General features: G+C 35.8%; 1 protein-coding gene across 4 annotated transcripts in view; it reads right to left on the bottom strand.

Moving 5' to 3' along the window:
• LOC149088357 (sorting nexin-13-like) overlaps positions 1-21,339 on the bottom strand; it is a 360,452-nt gene that overhangs the window by 212,073 nt on the left and 127,040 nt on the right. For all 4 annotated transcript variants that reach the window (XM_089247374.1, XM_089247371.1, XM_089247378.1 and 1 more), the window contains one exon: positions 12,817-12,905. In XM_089247374.1, coding sequence (XP_089103500.1) covers positions 12,817-12,905 — 89 coding nt within the window. The remainder of the gene's footprint in view (positions 1-12,816; positions 12,906-21,339) is intronic.

Raw genomic sequence — 21,339 nt, 5'->3', positions numbered from 1 at the left:
CAAAATGTAAGATGAAATTTCAAAAACATTCACACATACTTAAACATATTTTAGAGTAACTGATGAACATATCATGCAATCCTTTAAATTTTGGTTCATAACCTGCAACATCACTAGCCAAATGCACTGTGAAAATCACAAAGCATTTCATTAAGAAAACTTTTTGCAATCGTATTTCGAATATCAGATGAATTTTGCCTAAAATTTGACATAAAAATGACTTTTCCGTAGAAACTATAATAGATAGATGAAAATTTGTCACTGTTTTGACCATTTCGAGACACTTCCTATCAAAAAATGTATTTAAAGTTCACTCCAGAACCATTTTAAAGAAAAGTGACAAGAAAGGTAGTCAGATACCTTAAAATAACAGAACCAATGCAGAAAAAGATATTCTTTACAAAATTATTTATATTTTTAGCAACTCTGTATCCATCTCTCAGTGAAAGTGGATCAATACATACACAGAAAATTCTTTAAAATTATTACTTTTTCAATTTTATGAGGATGATTCCTGTTGGCTTCTTATTCGTTATATTCAAAAAGAAACTGTTGCAAAATGGGATCAGGCGAACAAATCTTCCAGTCAAGGGATCAAATTTCAGACAACTCAACATGATGTTTGGTGAGTTAGAAATCATTATTTGGCAAAGTTGACAAATTACCATTCATGATTCAGTGAACTACCTCTTTTATTTGTTTATTTGCGTAATGAAGATTTTTTCACGAAACACAATTTGATGCAATGAAGAATGACCATAAGTTATTTCTACTACTTGCAGTGGCAACTTCTCTTTTGTTTTTGAATACGGACTAGGACAGGGATTCTCACAGGACTGTCATTTCAACTTTTTTTTTGGGGGTAAAGAACATATACTCAATGTATGTACATATATATTTGTCTATATATATACCTCATCTAGTGTATTGACTGAAGTGGGAGGTGACGGCCACTCTCTGACCCACCAAATGATGGGCCTGGATTTCCAACCTTTTTGAAAACCCATGGCCCGGTAAATCTCTTAAATAAATCTCTTTTGTGAAAGTGAAAGGCCCGGTCATGCACACAACCAATGAGAAATTAATGGAAAAAATTAAACTGTGAATCACAAATAGCCCGGTACTAGGCCATAGTCCAGCAGTTTGAGAAACACTGGACTAGAGTAAACTATCTTCAGCTGTACGACCACAGATATTATCAGGGTTTCATGATGAAAAGTCCCATGAGAGGCTACTAATTTAAATAAGTTGCCATAATTATCCAGATTCGATTTTTGGGGGACAAAATTGAATACGGGAACATGCCGGTAAAATCAGAGTACCTATTTTTTTAAAAAACTCTCTCTTATTTTGTTAAGTTTACTGGACTTTCAGCAACTCTTTGTAACCCCAGAAGGCATTTCATGCCTTCTGGGGTTATTGTAAATAAATAATTATAGACTCGACATGTTTGTTCTAAAAAAGCCTGCCTTGGCGTAAAGTAGCAAAAATTAAATATCTTTGGAATGAAAATTTTGGTGAAAAAATTTTTGAATGAAAAAAATATCTTTGTAGTACTTGCAAAGCATGAAATGTGCATATCCCCCCCCCCATACAGGACTGTACTTTGCAGTCAGGGGCGTAGGCAGGATCAATTTGGAGGGGGTACAAAAAAATTTTCCCCAAGAAATTTAGTTACTTTCAAAAAGCATTTAAATTAACAGAAATTGGCTAACATAGCATATTAACCAATTTCAACCAAAAAGCAAGGGTATTTTCTTTCAAAATTTTAATTCACCCCCCCCCCCCTAATTTTTAGTCAGCTTGGGGAGGACATGGGTCCTCGGAGTACGCCTCTGTTTACAGTAGTCAAACTACTTTAAAACAGATCTTCACAGTCACAAGATAGAATGACCACTATTTGCAAATACGCACCAGAATTTAACTTTACTCCAAATTTCATAGAGGGGTGAAAACACTGAAATTTTATGCAAAAATACCTCTTAAAATTTCAGAGAACTGAAATTTTGCTCTAAAATTATTTATTCGGATAATTCTGAGTGTAACTATGGAAGAAGGGAAAAGAGGAAGTGGTGGTGAAACATGGAGTAATAAAACATGCTCTTATGTTAGGTACGCAGCAGGGTTGGTAAAAAAACCGGGTTTTTTGGTTTAAACCAGGTTTTTTTGGTTTAAACCGGTTTTTTTGTTTTAAATAGTATTAACATTAAAAACAATGAAATTTCTGAAAAATCATTCAAACTTGTAATAATTAACTAAAATAAAATGTTTATTAATGCAATTAACACTATTCCCATGCTAATTAATCAATAAATATTTATTACATTTTAACAAAAACCATTTTGCCATTTAATTATTTTTTGCTTAACTCAATGGATTACTGTGTGTTTGAAAATTCTTTTAATGTTATTATTAATCATATAATATATAAAGGTTTTTCTCCAGTTACTTTCAGTATACTTAATTACAAAGCTATTTTGCAAAAAGTAATATAAATTAGGTGAATATAATGCATTTAATGAAGCATAAATAATGCAGATTAATTAACGATGATTTACGATATACAGGGTGATTAATAACTAAGGTTCTGATTTCAAAATACTGTAAAAAAAGAGCGATTGTCAGAATGACTTGAAAATTGACATGAATATTCCTGAAAAAATTCAATTTTATTTGATAAAGGGGAAAAAATACTTAAAAATGTAAAATTAATGACATCATCCAACACGTGGGAAATTTGCTTGCAGAATGGAAACGATAGCCAGTCATGGGAAAATTATAACTTAATTATAGCATTGCACGAGTCCATAATTCACGGAAACATCACAAAAAAAATGAAGTAATTGAACAAATAACTACAACTTACTCAAAAAATTTTAAATACGTTGTCCACCGCGTGTTCTGGCTATGAGGCTGAAAGCACAAATATTCTTGTTCAACAGCAGAATCGGAGTATGCCATGGTCATAATGTGGATGTGCTTGCAATTCAGCTTTATTAAACAAAACGCGTCCCCTTTCCCCCGTTCATATTCCTGAGGAATGAGGAACTTCTAACATATAGGGAATGTGCTGGAGATTACAATTCACCAAAGTTTGCAATCTGACCACTGTTTATAACATTTTGAGGTACCCCCACAGCCAGAAGTTGCAAGGGTTAAGGTGCATCCTGTCAAAATGGGTCTTCAGAAGCTGCTTTGCTGGTATTGCAATGTGCATCTTGATGGAAGTTCTATCCACACACTGATGCTGTGGAAGTGCCGAAATGATGTGGTTGCACAAAATAGATTATACTGCTGGCCAAGTACAGCATCGTCTACTTGCACATTTTGCACTTTTTTCTTTTGAGAAAGAAACGTCCATTGCTTCAGGAGTATCCATGCAAATTTTCAGGTCATTCCGATCAGTACTTATTGTATAGTTTTGGAATCAAAACTTAAATTATAATCACCGTGTATATAGCTGATTATTTTTTATAAATCTGTTACTACTATACAGTAGAACCTTGATTAACTGGGCTTAACAGTGTGTGTGTAAAAGTATAAAAAAACAACTATTGAATATTAAGACTGGGAGATATACAGTAGGAGATGTGCTACTTCTTATGGGAATGAAAATGTATGTGAGGTAATGTAACAACTAGTACACTAGTCTTTGTCCTTTAAGGACAGCTGGTGTCTTTATTGGATTATAGGACCATCTGCTCCTAGCATGATAGTATCACTACTGTAGCTGCTTCTTTGTGAAGGGAAAAAGAAACCCTGTGAGATAATACACCACTACATTTAGATGTGTGATGCAATCCTTATTCATGAATTTGCTAAAGATAGAGCATCAGAATGTAGCCAAAGGTTAGAAAATGTTGTAAGAATGAGAAATTTTGGCTTTTATATATAACTTTAAATGACTAAGATACTTCATATGAAAAATATATATATATTCTGGCCACTTTTATGAGACTTTTTGAAAAAAACCACTTATAAAATCTTATGTCATTTAAAGATATACCGTCAGAATGTACCCCAAGGATATAAAATAAGGTAAAAATGAAACATTTTGGCTAATAATGAACAAATATGATATTTTTCAGGGAAAAAAATGATATTTAGGCCACTTTTATCTGATTTTTTGAAAAAAACCAGTTAGTTAAAACCAAGGTTTAAACCAAACAACCCTGGTACGCAGGTACAAATTTTTGGCCAAAGTTTTTTGGCGACCTTTTACAAAAGTCTGGGCATTCAAGATGCCGAGCATGTCATTAGACACTGATATTATACAAGGTAGGTATAAAAAGTATTTCAAGTTTTCAAATACACAAAATAAATAAATGACAAACAAGTGGTATTTGACACAGAAAAATACAAAAATACACTATTGAGACAGGATGTTCGTTTCGGTGCAGAGTAGTTTTAGCAGTTCCCGCCACTGGCAGTAGCACCATTTTCTGGCAGCAGGGCAGTCTTTTCAACTTTTTCCGGGGGGGGGGGGGGTGCAAAGCACATGTGCTCTATGTATGTATGTATGTATATACCATTTTTAATGTACTTTCAAAAGCCATGGAAGGCCCCCCCCCCCTAAATGACAGGCCTGCTGCAACTAAGATATTTGCTGCCTGGGGCAAACATTGTTTTGCCGTCCCCACAACTAAAATTTTATCATTTTATAATGGTGTTCTTTTTTCCCACCTAAAATTGCCCCCCCCCCCCACTATATTTTGCCCTCGTCCTACTTAGGCTCTGTCTGGCAGGAATGATATTTACAACTTTATTTCTATTTCTTTGGCAGCACAACAATCTTCTTTTATAGTTTTCTCAGCATATCAGAAGCGGGTGAGAACCCGATCACAATCAGATGTTTTTACCTCTTAGCTGCACTGGTCATCGACAGTGCTGTTCTCACCCGCTACAGGGTGGCCTTGAAATCCCTATTACAAGAATCTCTCCTTCTTCGACTTTAACAAAAATCTCTCCTTTTCTTTTTCTTCCATTTTTTCAGGGACTTTCTTTCAGCATTAAGTACTGCTCATCATCAACGTTAATAGGAAGTATTCCAGGGTAGGGGGAAAAGTAATGACTCTTTTTAGAAACAGCAATTTCAGAAGCAACTCAAAAAAAAATTTAACAAAAACCCATCACAAAAGTGGTAAATACCAGGCTAGAAAAGTAGAAACTTTAATGAAGCAGAAATGCAGTGATTAAAAGATTAATTTATTTAACATTGAAAACCTGATGCAGAACATTAAAAACAGTTAAAAGTTAAATAGTACTCTCTCTCCCTTATTTGCTTCCCAGTGGCTAGAGCAGCTTTTACATTTCAGTAGCAGCACATTAATGACTACCCAAATTAAGCACAGCTGTGGGATTCTCCTCCATAACCATATTTTTTATTTATAACATTTAATTAGCATTGCTTTCTGAATTTTACTGAACACATTGTATAACTTAGAAATAACAATTTTATATGCAGTGCTTATTTATAAATATTAATAATACTTGTCAACAAAATACATTCAAACTTTGTTAAGGGGTTGAATTTCGGAGGTGGCCTGTAAATGAAGTGACCCACTATACAGAGTCAGCTCCCCCTCACATTAATGCATTCCCAAATAGAGAGCCAAAATTTTACTAAATAGTGAAATTTGTTTTTATATATTTGAAATAGAATTTGTTTCAATATTGAAATAAATTCTATTTTGAAAATTGATAAACTTTAATTACAGATATGCCAACCTTTGAACCAAGCCTCTTTGTAGAGGCAATGTACACTGCCAGGGAAGGCCCCTCCACCCACAAAAAAAAAAAAAATTCCGAATCATTTTTTTTCTCATGACTGTTGAATTGTCAATATTCATCATAACATTACTTTAACTAAAAATTAAAATAGTTTTAATTATTCAGAAAAGAAAAGGTTATTATATTGAATAGATTGGCTTTACAGAAGTTGGATTTTAAATTTGTACAACATAAATCTTGCATAATTAAGCACATGCTTATATACTTTTAGTTATATCATAATATAATAATAGTAGTTGGAAAGCCAATCTATTCTTTAGAAAGTATAGGCCTGAGATACAGTATTGTAGAGGGTGCTGCTGTCTTGAAACCTCAGATGAGGGGCACGGATCACGTTACAAAGGGTTGTAAAAGAGTGAAGGAGATGGTTATCGAGCCATATAAGGCAATGCTTGTTTTTTCAGGGGGTGAAATTAAAGGTCCTTGGCGAGAGGAAAATCTCTGAAGATCTTGACCCCCTTTTTCTGTTGCACCTCAATCCCTCCCTCTCCCCCTTCACTGCCAACTTTAAATTAAAACGCAGAATAATTCCCTGCAGGATCTGTACCCAGTACATATTAATATAGTTTTGTCTGACCAAGGGGCCTTTTTAGCATACCCTATGGGAAAATTAGCTCTCTTGATATTATTTTTATGCTGCTGTCGAGTTGGAGGTTTTTCCCTTGTAGAAGGTTTTGTGATTCGAATTTGAATCGATTATGAAAGAATATTCTGTCTCTTGGTCCTTTTCCCATTTTTTATTTATTTTTAATTTTCATTTAAAATTGTAATTCCCTCACCCAGATTCGAATAAAAAAATTATACAGGGGTGGGAAGTGACAAAGTCCATTTTGGAGCAGCTTTGAAGCAGCAAAATTCAGGATTCGCAGCAGCAAAATATAGGATTTACAGCAGATAATTATAAATTGGAGCAGCGAAATTAACAATATTTTCATTGACCCTCACCCCTTTTCAAAATAAAACAACTGCACTGTCTTTTGTTATCAAACATCTTTTCATAAGCTTGTTTTTTGTTTTTGGTCTTTCAGGCTTTTGACACCTTGTTTGAAACAGAGGCTGTCATAACATTTTTCGCACCAGTCTATTTAAGATGATTTTTGCTTACTGAGGGCACTATTTGCTGTCTGGAACAGCCGCCCTTCAAATGGGCTAAAAATTTTCTATATAAGCTTTCAATTTTTTTATAGTCAGAAAGAAATTGTTGCAAAATGGGAGAGAATTTCGGAAGAATCAACACGATGTTTGGCGATTCAGCACTCATTATTTGACGAGATTGGCGATCTGACACTGGTTATTTGGCGATACTGGCGATTCAATACTCGTTATTCGGCAACATTGGCGATTTAACGCTTATTATTCAGCAAAGTTTCTAAATTAGCAATTGGCAGACATGTGCTTTTCACTCCCGAATGAATTTTTTTTTTCACGAAACATCAGAATTTGACGCAATGACGATCGACTATAATGAATGAATGAACGCCAGGGTCTCTGCCACCGGACTTATCCCATTGAAGAGATCTCTTCCAGCCCAGCTTCGTGGCAGAGTCTAGAAGAAAGTGAGTGCACCTAACAGTCTGAGTGTGTAGCTAGTGTTGTGTCTAATATTTCAGTGCTGCCATCCATACTTCAAATTGTGAGTGAAGTGTAATGATTGAATATTTGTAACATTGTAGGCCTGTTGCTCTCTGTGGCAAGACTTTTTAACAGGGAGATCGGCTCACATTCGCACCTTGAAGTTGGGAACCACAGAAAACCAACTTCAGTCAACCACCACTGTGGCGCCGGTGGACAATCGACTACAGTAATTTCTGCTGCTTCCAGTGGATACTTTTTTTTTTAAAACGGAAACTGACTCGCATTTGCGCTTTAAAGCTGAAAGACCATTGCAAACCATCTTCAGTTGCACGATCACGGATAATATCGGGATTTCGCAATGGAAAGCCTGATGCAGGGGCCGATAGATTAAATAAGGCGATAGTTCAAGTACAGTGGAATAAAACAGCTCTTCTCGAAAAGAATTGTTTTGCGGCAAGCAAGAACAAAAAATTTTTGGCGTCTTTTCCGAAATTCCGGGCATACTGAAGCAAAATTTGCTATTTGGCGCAGAAAAATATGAAATTACACTATTGGAGCAGGATGGCGCAAGATGTTAATTTTGGCGCGGTGTGGCACGATTGCCGCAGAGTTCCCACCCCTGATTATAGGACCAAGACAAGGTTAACCTTTCATAGGACGAGAGAGAACAACACTTCAGTCAAAAAATAATCAGAGTCAAAGTTTTAAATTGAAAAATATTTAATATCAACAGTTAAAGATGTTATCGACACAAAATGTAACGAAGAAAGTAGATAACGAATGAAAGTTTAAGTTTTCCAACACAAAAATTTGTTGCAAAGGTTGAAATGAAAGACTTACATATTATTGTTTCTGCCCAACAGTCTACCGTTAACGGGTGAAAAATCAGTCTATTGTATGTTTCAATGTCTGAAGATGACAACACAGAAGGAAACAAATTCAGTGTCAATTGATGGGGACCCTAGCTTAACATCGGCGAGATGAATACACATAATTAGACAGAAGTTGGAGAAGAATTTCATACCTTACACATACATTGATGGTCGTTGGCAGCTAGGAACCTTTTTCTTGTTGGTAGGATCACTTTGCAGGAGCAGTAGCTGGACTACTATCTGCCTCTTTGAAGGCAAAGCCATCCCCTTCATTTCCTTTATCAGCTATTAACCGATGATTAGGCCATTGATAGACCCTCCTTCTGCATGATTTTCACTTATATCGTACAATACACTCACATTTTTCTTAATCATTCTACACTGGTGTAAGAAATTAAGAGAATTTGCAGACTTGTCGATTATCTCTAGAACTACTGTACCGATTTTAATGAAATTTGATATGTACATACATTGATACAATACAAAACAAATAACCATTCAATTATTGTAATACACATGCATGATCATGCGTAACACTCTGTTGGAGTCGGAAGGTATGAAACAGCGGTTGCAGAATAAACAAAAAAATGGGTTGATAGGGGGTATGGCCCCCTCTTACAGATATACAGGTCTCGCAGCGTGATTTCATACTTAAAATAAGGCAGTTTATCATTTCCTGTGGCAATCGGTCCCACTCATTCAGCAATGCTGTTTTCATTCCCTGGATGGGTCCCAGAGGGGGGGGGGGGTTGCGAGTTGCAATTGCTCTCCCCAGAGCGTCCCAGACATGCTCTATAGGGTTAAGGTCTGGAGATCTGGCTGGCCATTCCATCTGGTGAATATCCCCACTCTCTAGAAAATCGTAGAGCAGAAGAGCTCTATGTGGCTTCACGTTATTGTCCATTAAAATGAACTCAGGGCCAACTGCACCCCTGAAAAGGTGAACATAGGGCTCCAAGACCTCATCCCTATACCTCACACCAGTCACAGTGCCTCTTTCAAAGACATGGAGAGGTGTGCAGCCATCCAACATGATGCCTGCCCAGACCATTAAACCTCCTCCGCCATAATGGTCGATTTAGCAGACATTGGAGGATAGGTAGCGGGTCACTGGTTCTCTCCATATGAACGTACGACGAGAATCGGTGCTTAGGCTGAACCAGGACTCATCAGTGAAGAGAACGGTCGCCCATTGATCCATACTCCAATCTCTATGCTCTCTGCACCATGATAAACAGATTCTCCTGTCCGTAGAAGTGAACGGGACGCAAACAGTAGGTCTTCTAGCAAACAACCCTCTCTCATGAAGTCTTTTGGAAACAGTCACCCTTGATACACAGGTTCCTGTGGCTGCATACAAGTCACGAGAGAGCTGAGAAGCTGTAGCACTCCTGTTACGCCTCGCTATAATCAATAAATGGCGATCTTCTCTGGCTGTCGTGGCTCTTGGACGACCTTGCCCAGGCTTTCTCTCGATGGATCCGGTATCCTGGAACTGTTTCCATAAATTACACACGACGCTGGGCACTAAATTGAACTCTCTATAAATCTGGACTTGAGATTGGCCTGCTTCTAGCCTCCCTACAATTCGCCACCTCATTTGATCATCTAAACGTTGGTGGTTACTCATTTTTGCTGTTACAATTTGAAATTAACCGATTGCTGCAGAATAACACCAAGAAATTTGCCGAGGTGTGCTAGCAAACGAAATGCGTCTTAACTTACGCGCGCTTATAAAGCCTGTTTCTCTACTGGCTCCGCCTACACACACGTGTACGCTTACATATTTGACGTACAAGATTTGCATTTTTGTCTAGAAGCAGTGGTTTTATATTCAGTTCAGTTCTTTTCATGAAATTCGATAAAATATGCAAATTCTGTTAATTTATTTCACCAGTGTACATAACTGTAGGCGCACCAACCGAGACCCAAAGAACTTGCATATCAAAAATCATCAGAGGCAAGAAAAACTACATTGCCAATAGCATAATTATTTTCAAGAGCCTTTTACATAAGACTCAAATTCCAATCGCAAAACCTTCAACAAGTGAAAAACCTCCAACTCAACAGCAGCATAAAAATAATATCAAGAGAGCGAATTTTCCCAGAGGATATGCTAAAAAGGCCCCTTGGTGAGACAAAACTATATTAATATGTACTGGGTACAGGTCCTGAAGGGAATTATTCTGCATTTTAATTTAAAGTTGGCAGAGAAGGGAGAGAGAGAGAGAAAGGAATTGAGGTACAACAGAAAAAGGGGGATCTTAAGGGGACTGTCAAGACCTTCGGAGATTTTCCTCTCGTCAAAGGACCCTTAATCACACCCCCTGAAAAACAAACATTACCTTATATGGCTCAATGATCACCTCCTTCACTCTCTTGCAACTCTTTGTAATTCGATCCGTGATTCTCATCTAGGGCCTCAAGACAGCAGCACCCTGCACAATACTGTATCTCAGGCCCATACTTTCTAAAGAATAGATTGGCTTTCCAACTACTATTATTATTATGTTATATATATATATATATATATAAAATAATCTTTTCTTTTCTGTATAAAACTATTTTAATGTTAAGTTAATGTGATGTTATGATGAGTTTTGACAATTCAACATAACTTTTTTTTTTTAAAAATTCAAATCAATTTTCTTCAACTTCAAAATGAAAAAATGTGAATCTGGCATTCTATATCAAACTAGAAGTAATATCTGGCATGTCTGGGTTTTCTTAATTTTCTAGGATAATTAAAAGAGTCACAAACCATTGCTTGGGAACCAATTCCCGAAAGCCATTACTGCTGGACAGTTTTTTGACCGTATCGAGCATTTGCCAAACTCAGGAACTTTTAAAGTAGCCTATCATTTAAGATGCAGCCGGTTCGGTACACATACAAAAGTTGACAAAGATTGGTATGAAATTGTAGATTTATATAAAGAACGCATACACACAGCAAATCATTTTTACATAAAGATATCAATTTTTTCGTTTTACAGTGCCACCTGTGAGTGAAATTTGAACTTTCTTTTCAACTCAAAGAAGAACTCTAGGCCATAATAAGTTATTTTAGTGCAAACCCCATTTTTTTGTCAATTCGTTGATTTTTTATGAATTTGATATTTGTTTTTTAAGGGTGCGGTCTTTGAGTTACATCATTTTCTACTCGATAGGAAAATGGAAGTCAAAGAAGTCTTTAAACAAAGTAGTTCCTAAAAGGAACCAGACTTCTGTAGTTTTTCATGATTTGCCATAGTTCCATATTTTATGGTAAGAATCTCGAACCTATGGAAAAAAAAGTAAAAAAAGAAAACAACTTTCCATTTAGAACAGCACAGTGCTGCTGTCTATGAAAAAATTGTGCATTTACGATCAGTAGAATTTGGGAAATTAATTAATTTGTAATGGGTTGCGTGACTTTTTGATCATCCACAACCCCCCCCCCCATATGCAAAAAAAAAAAAAAAAAAAAAAGTTTTTGTGCTAATTTTTTCAACAATTTTAAATCAATATATGTTTTTGTTCTGAAACAAAAATTGTAGGCAATATGTCTACAGAAATATTGTCAGCAGAGATGCTGCTGTACCCTAATTTACCTAAGTCCCATGCATCAATGGAACGGGGTCACAAACCTGGGTCCCGGGACCCAGGTTAGTGGCAGAATCCTGGTCCTTTCTGAATGAAAATGGATCCCTCTCTAACAAAAAAAAATTAAGTATAGTTTCCCCCTCAGTCATTCACTGGTATCCCTGTGAATCAAATAAATTCATTTCTAAAAACATGTTCAATCCAAAGGTTCATTGAAAAAAAGATTAATTTACCAACTTATGACTAGGTTCATTTACTTTCATTATCTACTACTAGAGAACGCGACCCATGGGACACATGAAAAAAATTTGTATGCATCCTTTTCTTAAATTCCAGGTATTTGACACACTTTAGCATGTCAACAGCATCTCTGGTCAGCATTAAATGAACATGGTGCAGAAGTACTGTTTCCACAACTTTTATGCAAGCTCTCAATTCACAATTTTCAGGAATACCAAAGAAAAGTAGAATTTTTTGAAAAACTAAAAAAAAATGGCCAGATTGAAAAAAAAGAATAACTACAAACTCATTTTGAAAAAAATTTTACGCATAAAAAAGATGAAAATTTGCTAGTTGAAGTGTCACATTAGCTTTTTGATCTTTCAAAAGTCTCTTTGGAATCTTTATAAAAAAATTAAAAGTTTGTGCATATTTTATAATATATACAATATTAATATAATTAATGTGAGTAAACTATCAGGAGTTTAATAACATTAAAGTGCGATACAGGACACTCAAGATTTCCAGAAAATAATCTGGTAAGGGGAGTGATGCGCTATCCAGATGATCCGTTAAGGTTTGACTGTTTATTGAAAAGTGTTTGAGTTCAGAAAACCCAGAACTTCAAAAACTATGGGTTTTATGGTATACATTAACTCTTTAAGAACCACTTACCACTGGCAAAGAATGGTTCATAAAACTGATTGTTTCAAAAAATTGGAATTTTTTTTCCCGATAAGAGATGGATAGGCAAAAAAAAAAAAAAAAAAAAAATTACCTGGACAACTGACCTCGATATCACATTTTGAAAATCCCCTAGAGGTAGTAATACATACATCAGTACATCAAAGAGTTCTTTCAAGTAATCTGAAATGGAAAAAAAAATTATATATATATACAGGGTGATTCAGAAAAGATGGGAAAAACTTCAAGAGGTGATAGCACAAGCCAATACAAACAATTGCCATCAAAGAATGCATGGTCTAACATGAAACGCAAACTCGCTAGTTCGTTTTAAAATGGCCGCTCTACAAACGTTAAAATGGCATTCTGCCATGTCGTGGATTGTGCCACTCCAAGGCTACGGCCCACAGCTTATGTGCTTGTAGTTGGCTGATCTGCCACCATCTCCAAAATCTTGTCTTCCATACCTGCTGTTCTGGCCGTCCTTGTATGATTTGCAGACTGGGAAGCAAGAAAGGATCCTGTTTTACACAGCTGCTGATGCAAGCGTATAAATGTTTTCGGAACTGGGCCACCGCCTGTGGTGAAAACACTCACTGTACATTTGTGCTGCCTTTGTGGTATTTCCTTTTGCAGCTCCATAAATGAAATGCATGTCTGCTTTTCCATTATTACTAAAGTGTGCCATTATCCCGTATGTTACAACTGTCAGAACAGTTGCACGCTGGAATAACTTCACAGGGCTGGCATCCACGCCTTTTATTCACTGTGATGCAGATTTGCATACGGTTTCTTCATCTTCCCCAAGTTACATTTGCATACACAGTGTTCTTTCTCTCCCGATAAATTTCAACAGGAATGCCGTTTTAACGTTTGCAGAGTGGCCATTTCATGTTGGACCATGCATTCTTTGATGACAATTGTTTGTACTGATGTGTACTATCATATCTTAAGTTTTTCTCTTTTTTTTCTGAATCACCCTGCATGTATATATATTTAGATATATTAAGTGTGAAAAAGGGGGAAAAAAACAAGGGGATCAGTCTTTACTATAATACAATAAATCTGTGCATCAAAATTTGATTACCAATTTAGAATACAGTGATAGTGATATTTCCAGTGTCTGTTGGTGTGTATATCAATCTTTTCTTCAAATAATGAAATTTGGATGAAGTGAATCAATTATGCAGCTTAAGGTACAAACTTTATTCTTTTACAAGACTAGCCATCATACATCTGTTCCAATCAAAAACCAATACACAACCCTCCCCAACTCAAATTGGGGACAAATTCAACAACAAAGTTTGATCTTACAGTTCTAGTTTCTCCTGTAAGTTTTTCTTTTTTATCATCTGATCCTTACACATTCCATCCAGATAAACCAAATCCATCACTTCATAGTGATGCTGTTGCTTGTACTGTACTTTATTCTTTTACAATACCAGCCATCCAACATTTGTATTCCAGTCCCTGAGGATTTTTTTACTGTTCAAAAGAATGTATTTTGTGTAAAAAAACTTTTTCATAGAAAATTTGTGTGGAACCGAGATATAAGTATGATTACTGAACACCAAAATTCAAATTTATCCCCTTTTTTTAAACTGAATTAGTGAAAACTAATTGTTCTAAATTCTTATATATTAGGTTTCAGTTTTTATCAAAATTAACTTTGATGAGTTAATAATAACTGTTGACATTACATTTTGTTAAAGTAGTTTTATTTTAAAGTAGATTAGAGTAGAGCAACTTCTGTCTCTTTATTATTGTCTGCAAATACAGTGGAATCTCGATAATTCAACACATGGATAACTGGACATCTATTATTCCCTTGGTTGGCCCAATACTAATTTCCATGAAGGGAAAACTCTCTAACTTGACACATGTTTGGCTTAACTGTGCTTAAGTTGACTACGATTTTTGTCCCTTTACCACGACTGGTTTTTACAATTGCCCGTGTATTACCATTCTAAGAATTTTTTGACGTTGTCCGTGGGTACTTCGATAATGCCTTGTTTCTTTGTTCTATATGATGGGTCCCTTTTATGGCTGTGGGTGAGGGAGGGGCGTGCATGTGAAGAATGAATAGTTGAAGTCTCTTGGCTGGTCTATCATTTTAGTGGCATTTCCAGGACAGGTCTCAAATTCTTTCATGGTCAAAAGAAGTGTGGATGATCCCGAAAGTGTGGTGTGATCCTCAACATCCAATACGAATAAAAATCGTATCTATTGTGGGTTTTGATACTGTCTGTTGCGGAGAATGTTCTTGGCAGAACTCTATTTCACGATTTCTTGCAAAAGGAGTAAAAGAAAAAGAGCTGGAGCCTGGTTGGATGCTGAATATGCAATTTGATTGTCATTGTAAGTACCAATGGCCATAAATGCAATGGGTTCATGCAAACTTCATACTTTAACTTTTTAAAATCAAAAGTTGAAATTTTCAAAAAAAACTAGAATTTGGCCTCAGAGTTGGCCTCACAGCAAAAGATTTCACAAAAAGTCTCAATCAAGGAAATTAGGAATTATGCTAAGTATGAAAACTTATATAGAAAATTAGACAGAAAATTTGGGAATTTGTGGATGTTAGAATGGATACAAAATTTCTGTTTTAGATGCAGTTGAAATGATTGATTTGGCATGAGTGTCATGATTCGGAACTGCTTCCATCATGTTGGTTTTTGTTCCGAGTCTTTGGAAAATGATTATTTCTCCTAAGATTCTTCCCAGATTAAGTGTGGAAAAAAAATATAAATAGCACTATGGGTGTTTGTATCGATGATAAATTTGTGAGTATTGACTCTGATCTTGTAACTTTTAGAAAACTCAATAATTAAATTCAATAAATACAAAGTCAAAATCGAAATTCTTAAAAACGCTTCCTAATAAAAAAATAGTGGCATTTCCATTTCAGGGATTTTTCTCCCAAGACCTGCAAACTGCGGGGACAGATTTGGAGGACTTCACAAAAATTCTGCGACGCTGGTCTGAAAGTAAAACTTCTTCATAACTTTGCCCTCATCAATAACACTAAACACATTTGGGATCCGAATGCTAATGATATTTTCCCCATCTCATTGTAATTTCCAATCTCATTTCCCAATCCTAACCATCCCCTCCCCCCGTCTGACTCCCCTCAATCTTCTTCCACCACCCCTTTAGGTTTTGAACCCCCAAACTTCGCCACCCCAAATTCCCTTGTGGCACCTCAGAAAAATTCCTTGAAAATAGGTACTATTAATGCAAGAAGCATTTCCAACAAAATAATTCTTTCGAATCTATATTGTTAGCTTATAATCCCAACTTTCTTGCTGTAACTGAAACCTGGTTATAGAGAAATATCAGGAATTTCAAATTCTTACCTCCTCAACACCTGAGGAGGAGGCGTTGCCCTTGTCTTTAACAGCTCCATTCCTCTTCTTGAAATTTCTTTGGACATCAATCTTTAAATTGTTGGTGCTGAGTGGTGTTGCCCGAACTGCACTCCTATTGCAATATTTTCTCTTCATTTACCCCTCCCCAGATCTTCACTGTTTCGTCGAATTAGAATCAATTTTAGATCGATTTTGTAATTCGCACCTCCTTATCATAGCTGGTGACTGGAACACACCCGGCATTGACTGGCACAAACTGGAGTCCCTCTCGGGTAGCCATTTTATTAATAATAAAGTTTTTTCTTTTCCTTTTTAGTTTTTATTTTTTCCTTTGAAGTTTAATCTCATTCAAACGATTCTAGAACCGACAAGAATCTCGAACCACTCAAGCTCTACATTAGACCTAATTGCTGTTTCAAATAAAATCCCGATTTCAGATTCCTCAGTTTTTGATGGCATTTTCGACCACAAAATATCTTTCGTAAATTTTTCTTTCCATCACACTCTCCCTTCCTTTAGGCACGCTGCAAAACTAAATTTTAACAAGGCCAACTTTCATCTTTTGCAAAATATCCTTCGCACCCATTTCCCAGATTTCGTTTCATCATCTCCCTTGATATTCATATTCTCTGAAGTAAATAAAGCTGTTAACGAAAAATTCAAAAAGCCTCTGTTCCCATCAAAAATACCTCTTCAAATCATATCTTTCATAAATTGTGATAGTATCCATTTAAAAAGAAACATTCGCCGAAATGTTCCAAACTGAAATTCAATAATTCCCTTTCTCTCAGAAATAAGATCTCAGCCTCTACACATGAACTTAAAGATCTCTTCCTCTGCAAAACAACAAATTATCTAACTAACTTTTTACCTCAATACCTTGAAACTAACCCCTTAAAATTTTGGAATTTTCTTCGCTGTAAATCAGCTAGCTGGCACTTCTTCCCTTAAAATTTATAGCATTGACCTTACTTCTCACCTTGATATCGCCACAGAATTTAATCAGGCTTTTTCTTCTGTTTTTTTCTCTGATCCCACTCCCTCTCAGTACTCCTTTTCCGATTCATTATTCAATTCTTGTCCCATCTTTTTCACTAAAGTAGGCCTCCTGAATATTTTAAAATATTGAAACCCCCCACAAATAATCTCAAATTTTACGCTGATGAAATCTCTAATTACCTTTTAATAATCTTCTCATTAAACTCATCTAACTTGCTCTCTGACTGGAAAATTAATAAGATTATCCCAATTCATATATAAATCAGGTTCTCTTTCAAATCCCCTTAATTTCAGATCAGTCGCTATCACCTCTACATGCTGCAAACTTTTTGAGCACGCAGTTGCCAAAGAAATCTGCTCACACCTTGATTCAATAAACTTCTTTTTCCCTAATCAACACGACTTTCGATCATCTTTATCAGTACCCAACCTTTACCAATCTTTATCAATAACTACCCAATTAGCTCTTCTCATACATGATTTATCAAGCAGTATCGACAAAAATCTCTAAACAGATATAATTTTCTTAGATTTCTTCTAAAGCTTTTGACAGGGTGCCACACAATAAACTTCTACTTAAACTCCAAAACCTTGGCCTATGTGTTCAACTGCTTAAATGGGTGTGAGCCAACCGCAGTCAGTTTGTCTCGTTCAAGGGCCAGAACTCCCCATTTCTCCAAGTTAAGTCTGTCACTCCCCAGGGTTTGGTTCTCTCGCCATTATTATTCTGGTTTCATATAAACGATCTTCCTAATTCCATCAACTGCCATATCAGACTCTTTGCAGACGATTGCGTCATCTACCAAACAGTGCACAACGAATTCGACCCGGCATTTCTCCAAAACAATCTCAACATTGTATCAGAATGGTGCTCATCCTGGCAATTACCCCTTAATTCTTCAAAAACAGTTTTTATGAAACTTCCTCGCAAAACACTTCCTCTCAATCTCTATCGATAATTCTGTAATAAACGAGGTTTCCTATTATAAATATCTGGGTGTAATTATGTCTGCCGACCTCTGTTGGAACCTTCAAGTTGATTACGTCTTTCATAAGGGTCTCCAAAAACTCTTCTTTCTTCGTCGAAAACTCAAAAACTCCACCTGTCACATCAGACATCTCTGCTTTCAAACCTACATCCTTCCTGTACTCTCATATGCCAGTGAAATCTGCGACCCCATACTCTCTCCACTATAGACAAATTAGGATCAATTCAAAATAAATCTGTCAGCTTCATTCTTAACTGTTGGTCATCCTCTGCCTCTGTCACTGAACTCAATAAGCAGCCGCATTTAATCTGTAGATATATCTGATATATGATCATCTTTCCTTTTCAAAATCCATCATGACCATTTTCATATCAACACTTCAAATTTTCCAGCTTCATACTTTTCAAAAAGAATTAACAATTCACAAAAATTAAAACCCATCTTTGCATCCACAGATTGTTTTAATTTTAGTTTTTTTTTCCTTGAGCAATAACCGACAGGAACAACCTCCCATAAAACATTATTGATTGCACAAGTTTCTGATTTCCTCTCTTTGTAACATCAATCGTCTCTGTCAAACTTCACCACCGTATTCCCTTGTATAGACCTCACAAGCAATCTATATATATATAAAATTGATTTTCTGTCTGTCTGTCTGTGTGTGTGTATGTTCTCTATACAAATCTACAATTTTACATCCATCGTCGCCAAATTTTGCATATATACCAAATGGGATCCAACTTAAACGATAGGCTACTTTAAAATTTCGTCAGAGCAGGCAAATGCCCCAAATGGGCAAAAAACCGTAGGGCAATAATGGTTTTTGAGCCTCAACAATCACTTTCTGAACATTTATTTTGGTTACCGTGGTTCCCCAGCAATGCGTTTCAGACGTGCATACACCATTACAATGGTTTGTCATTTCTTCAACGCTGTCAGTATATGTACTATATTTATGCCTTTATAATGGTTTGCAACACTTTCAATACCCCCAGTAATGAGGTTTTTTGAATGGCGTCGTAATCATCATCAGCATCGCTTTGATGGCCAGGAAAATTGTGATCCTCATAGAAATCAGTGTTAAAATTGCCAATTTTGATGTAGAAATGCGGAAATTTTGTGGAGTTTTCTCTCACAACACCAATAATTTTAAAAATTATATAGAACTCTAGATTTTTGAAATATTGAGTTCGCTTAGAGATATACGAAGTCCAGGAGATTAAATAGGAAGCAATTAGCCCCGGACCTACTTTTGAGTTGGATATCCATGCAATAACATTGATTTTAACTTTTTATTTACATCTTCTAAAGCATGAAAATTAATGTCTCCGCGTATTATCTTTTAATATTCAACTGCATAAATTCATATAGTTTAAAATGTTTTAAAATTAATTATGGGCCCATAAAGTACATCAAAGGAATTCCACAGCTTTAACTAAGCATTTTTGGAAGCTGAAATAGGCAGATGGATAACTTGAAGTTCAAAAGGGGGAGGGGATCGAAATACTTAGCTCCCTTAAAAAAGGGGAAAATAATATATTCATTTCTACGTTTCTTTAAATCTAGATTTGTTTCTTTCATGAGTCACGCTGGAAGGCGCCATATTGGTTAATTTAGACACGGTTTGCATGCTCCTCAAAGAAAGAGGGAGATATCACGTGATCCAAAAAAGCCTCATTGAAGGAAACCCGGGCAACGCCGGGTATTATAGCTAGTATTGAATAAATAAAGATGACGATATTCTAGAACCAATAAAAAAAAAGCAAGTGCTTCATGTTTCGAAGAAATAGAATCAGAACGTTCAGATGAAGTATCTGCACCATCTCCATGATGCATTAAAAACTCTAGATGTGATACGTCGCTTCCTACGCAGTCAGGAAAATGCTGAACAATCGCAAAATATACTAAATAGTGTTGAATTTTTGTTTTCTCTTCAGAAAGAAAAACAAACAAATATACTTGATTATTTTTTATGAGGTAAATTTTTATAAATTTTGATTCTATTTTGAAATAACCCTGAATTAAAATTAATGAGAATTAGCATTTTATTTAATACAGTTGTTAGAATGTATATAATTACATTCACAAAAACTATCAGACAAAAATTTAGAGTGAAACCCCGTAAACTCGACATCTGCTTAAGTAGGCATTTTTGTTGATACTTTTGGGGTGTCGAATTACAGAGTGTTTACTGTACATTACTGAGAGAAATACAGAAACAGGAAGTGAATCGGTTCCAGGAGCTTGACTGAAATTATTGGTACATAATGCTACATATCGAGATGAACTACTGCCTCCAACATTATATTAATTTACAGCTGAAAAGATTACCAAGTCAATGTGCTCGTAGATTAAACCAGTGTTCCGCAAACTGTTTTTACACTTATTGACTGGTGAAAATATTGGAATAATTACACAGACTGACAGAAGTGGAAGAAATAGGTTGTGAACCAACAAAAAACCAATGAAAAGGAAAAAATGATTCACAGAGCTGATGCCGACTAGAAATTCTGTATTAGCTACATGAATTTGTTGAAATGTTTTGCAGAACGGCACGGGTCAGGGGTTGAATAACACAATATCTATGTGACATTGCATTTGTGTCAAGGTGGAAAAAATCATGGGACGCTTCCTCTCCCCCTTTTGACAATAAATGTGATATCTTAATCCAGAATTAGTCATGTCCTGTAAGTGTAAATTTTAGATACATATGTTGTTCGTCTTACGAATAATTGTTTGCTGTCTTCATTTGGTTGTGGTATGCCAAAACAAATCCTGTAGTTGTCCAGTTTTTTTCCTTTCCGTGTTTCCATTCTGCCAAATATTTGAAAATGTCCAAATTTGAACCACTGATCGCTTGTGTAGGGCAGACACTTTGTGATTCACACAGTATGTCTTTTGTTGAAAATTGGGAAATTGGATATGATCCTGTTTGTGAAATATTGACTTCACAAAAATGATCCTGGGAAAATTTGGATACATTGTGCAAAATTTTGAGTTGTTCTGATGAGTTTTCGATGAGAAAAAGTAGAGTTTTCTTTAAATTTGAGCTCCTCTTTTATGTGGGGAATTAGACGACGACACTCCCAGGAAGATGAGGATAGTTTCGCCATGACAGATAGAGTTCAAAGCGTGAAGGGAGGCATTTTCCGATGATGCAGAAGGAAGAAAAAAAAAATTTTTTCTCGCTTTTCATTGTACATAAAATACCACATTTTGTGTCTAAAACGTAGATTTTTGTCATCAGAATTTAAGCTGGAA

Source organism: Pholcus phalangioides, unplaced genomic scaffold (genome assembly GCF_987345545.1).
Source record: "Pholcus phalangioides strain wild (caught in Gottingen) unplaced genomic scaffold, Ppha-v1.0 ptg000003l_1, whole genome shotgun sequence".
NCBI lineage: Eukaryota > Metazoa > Arthropoda > Arachnida > Araneae > Pholcidae > Pholcus > Pholcus phalangioides.
This window is presented reverse-complemented; position numbering and strand designations above follow the sequence as displayed.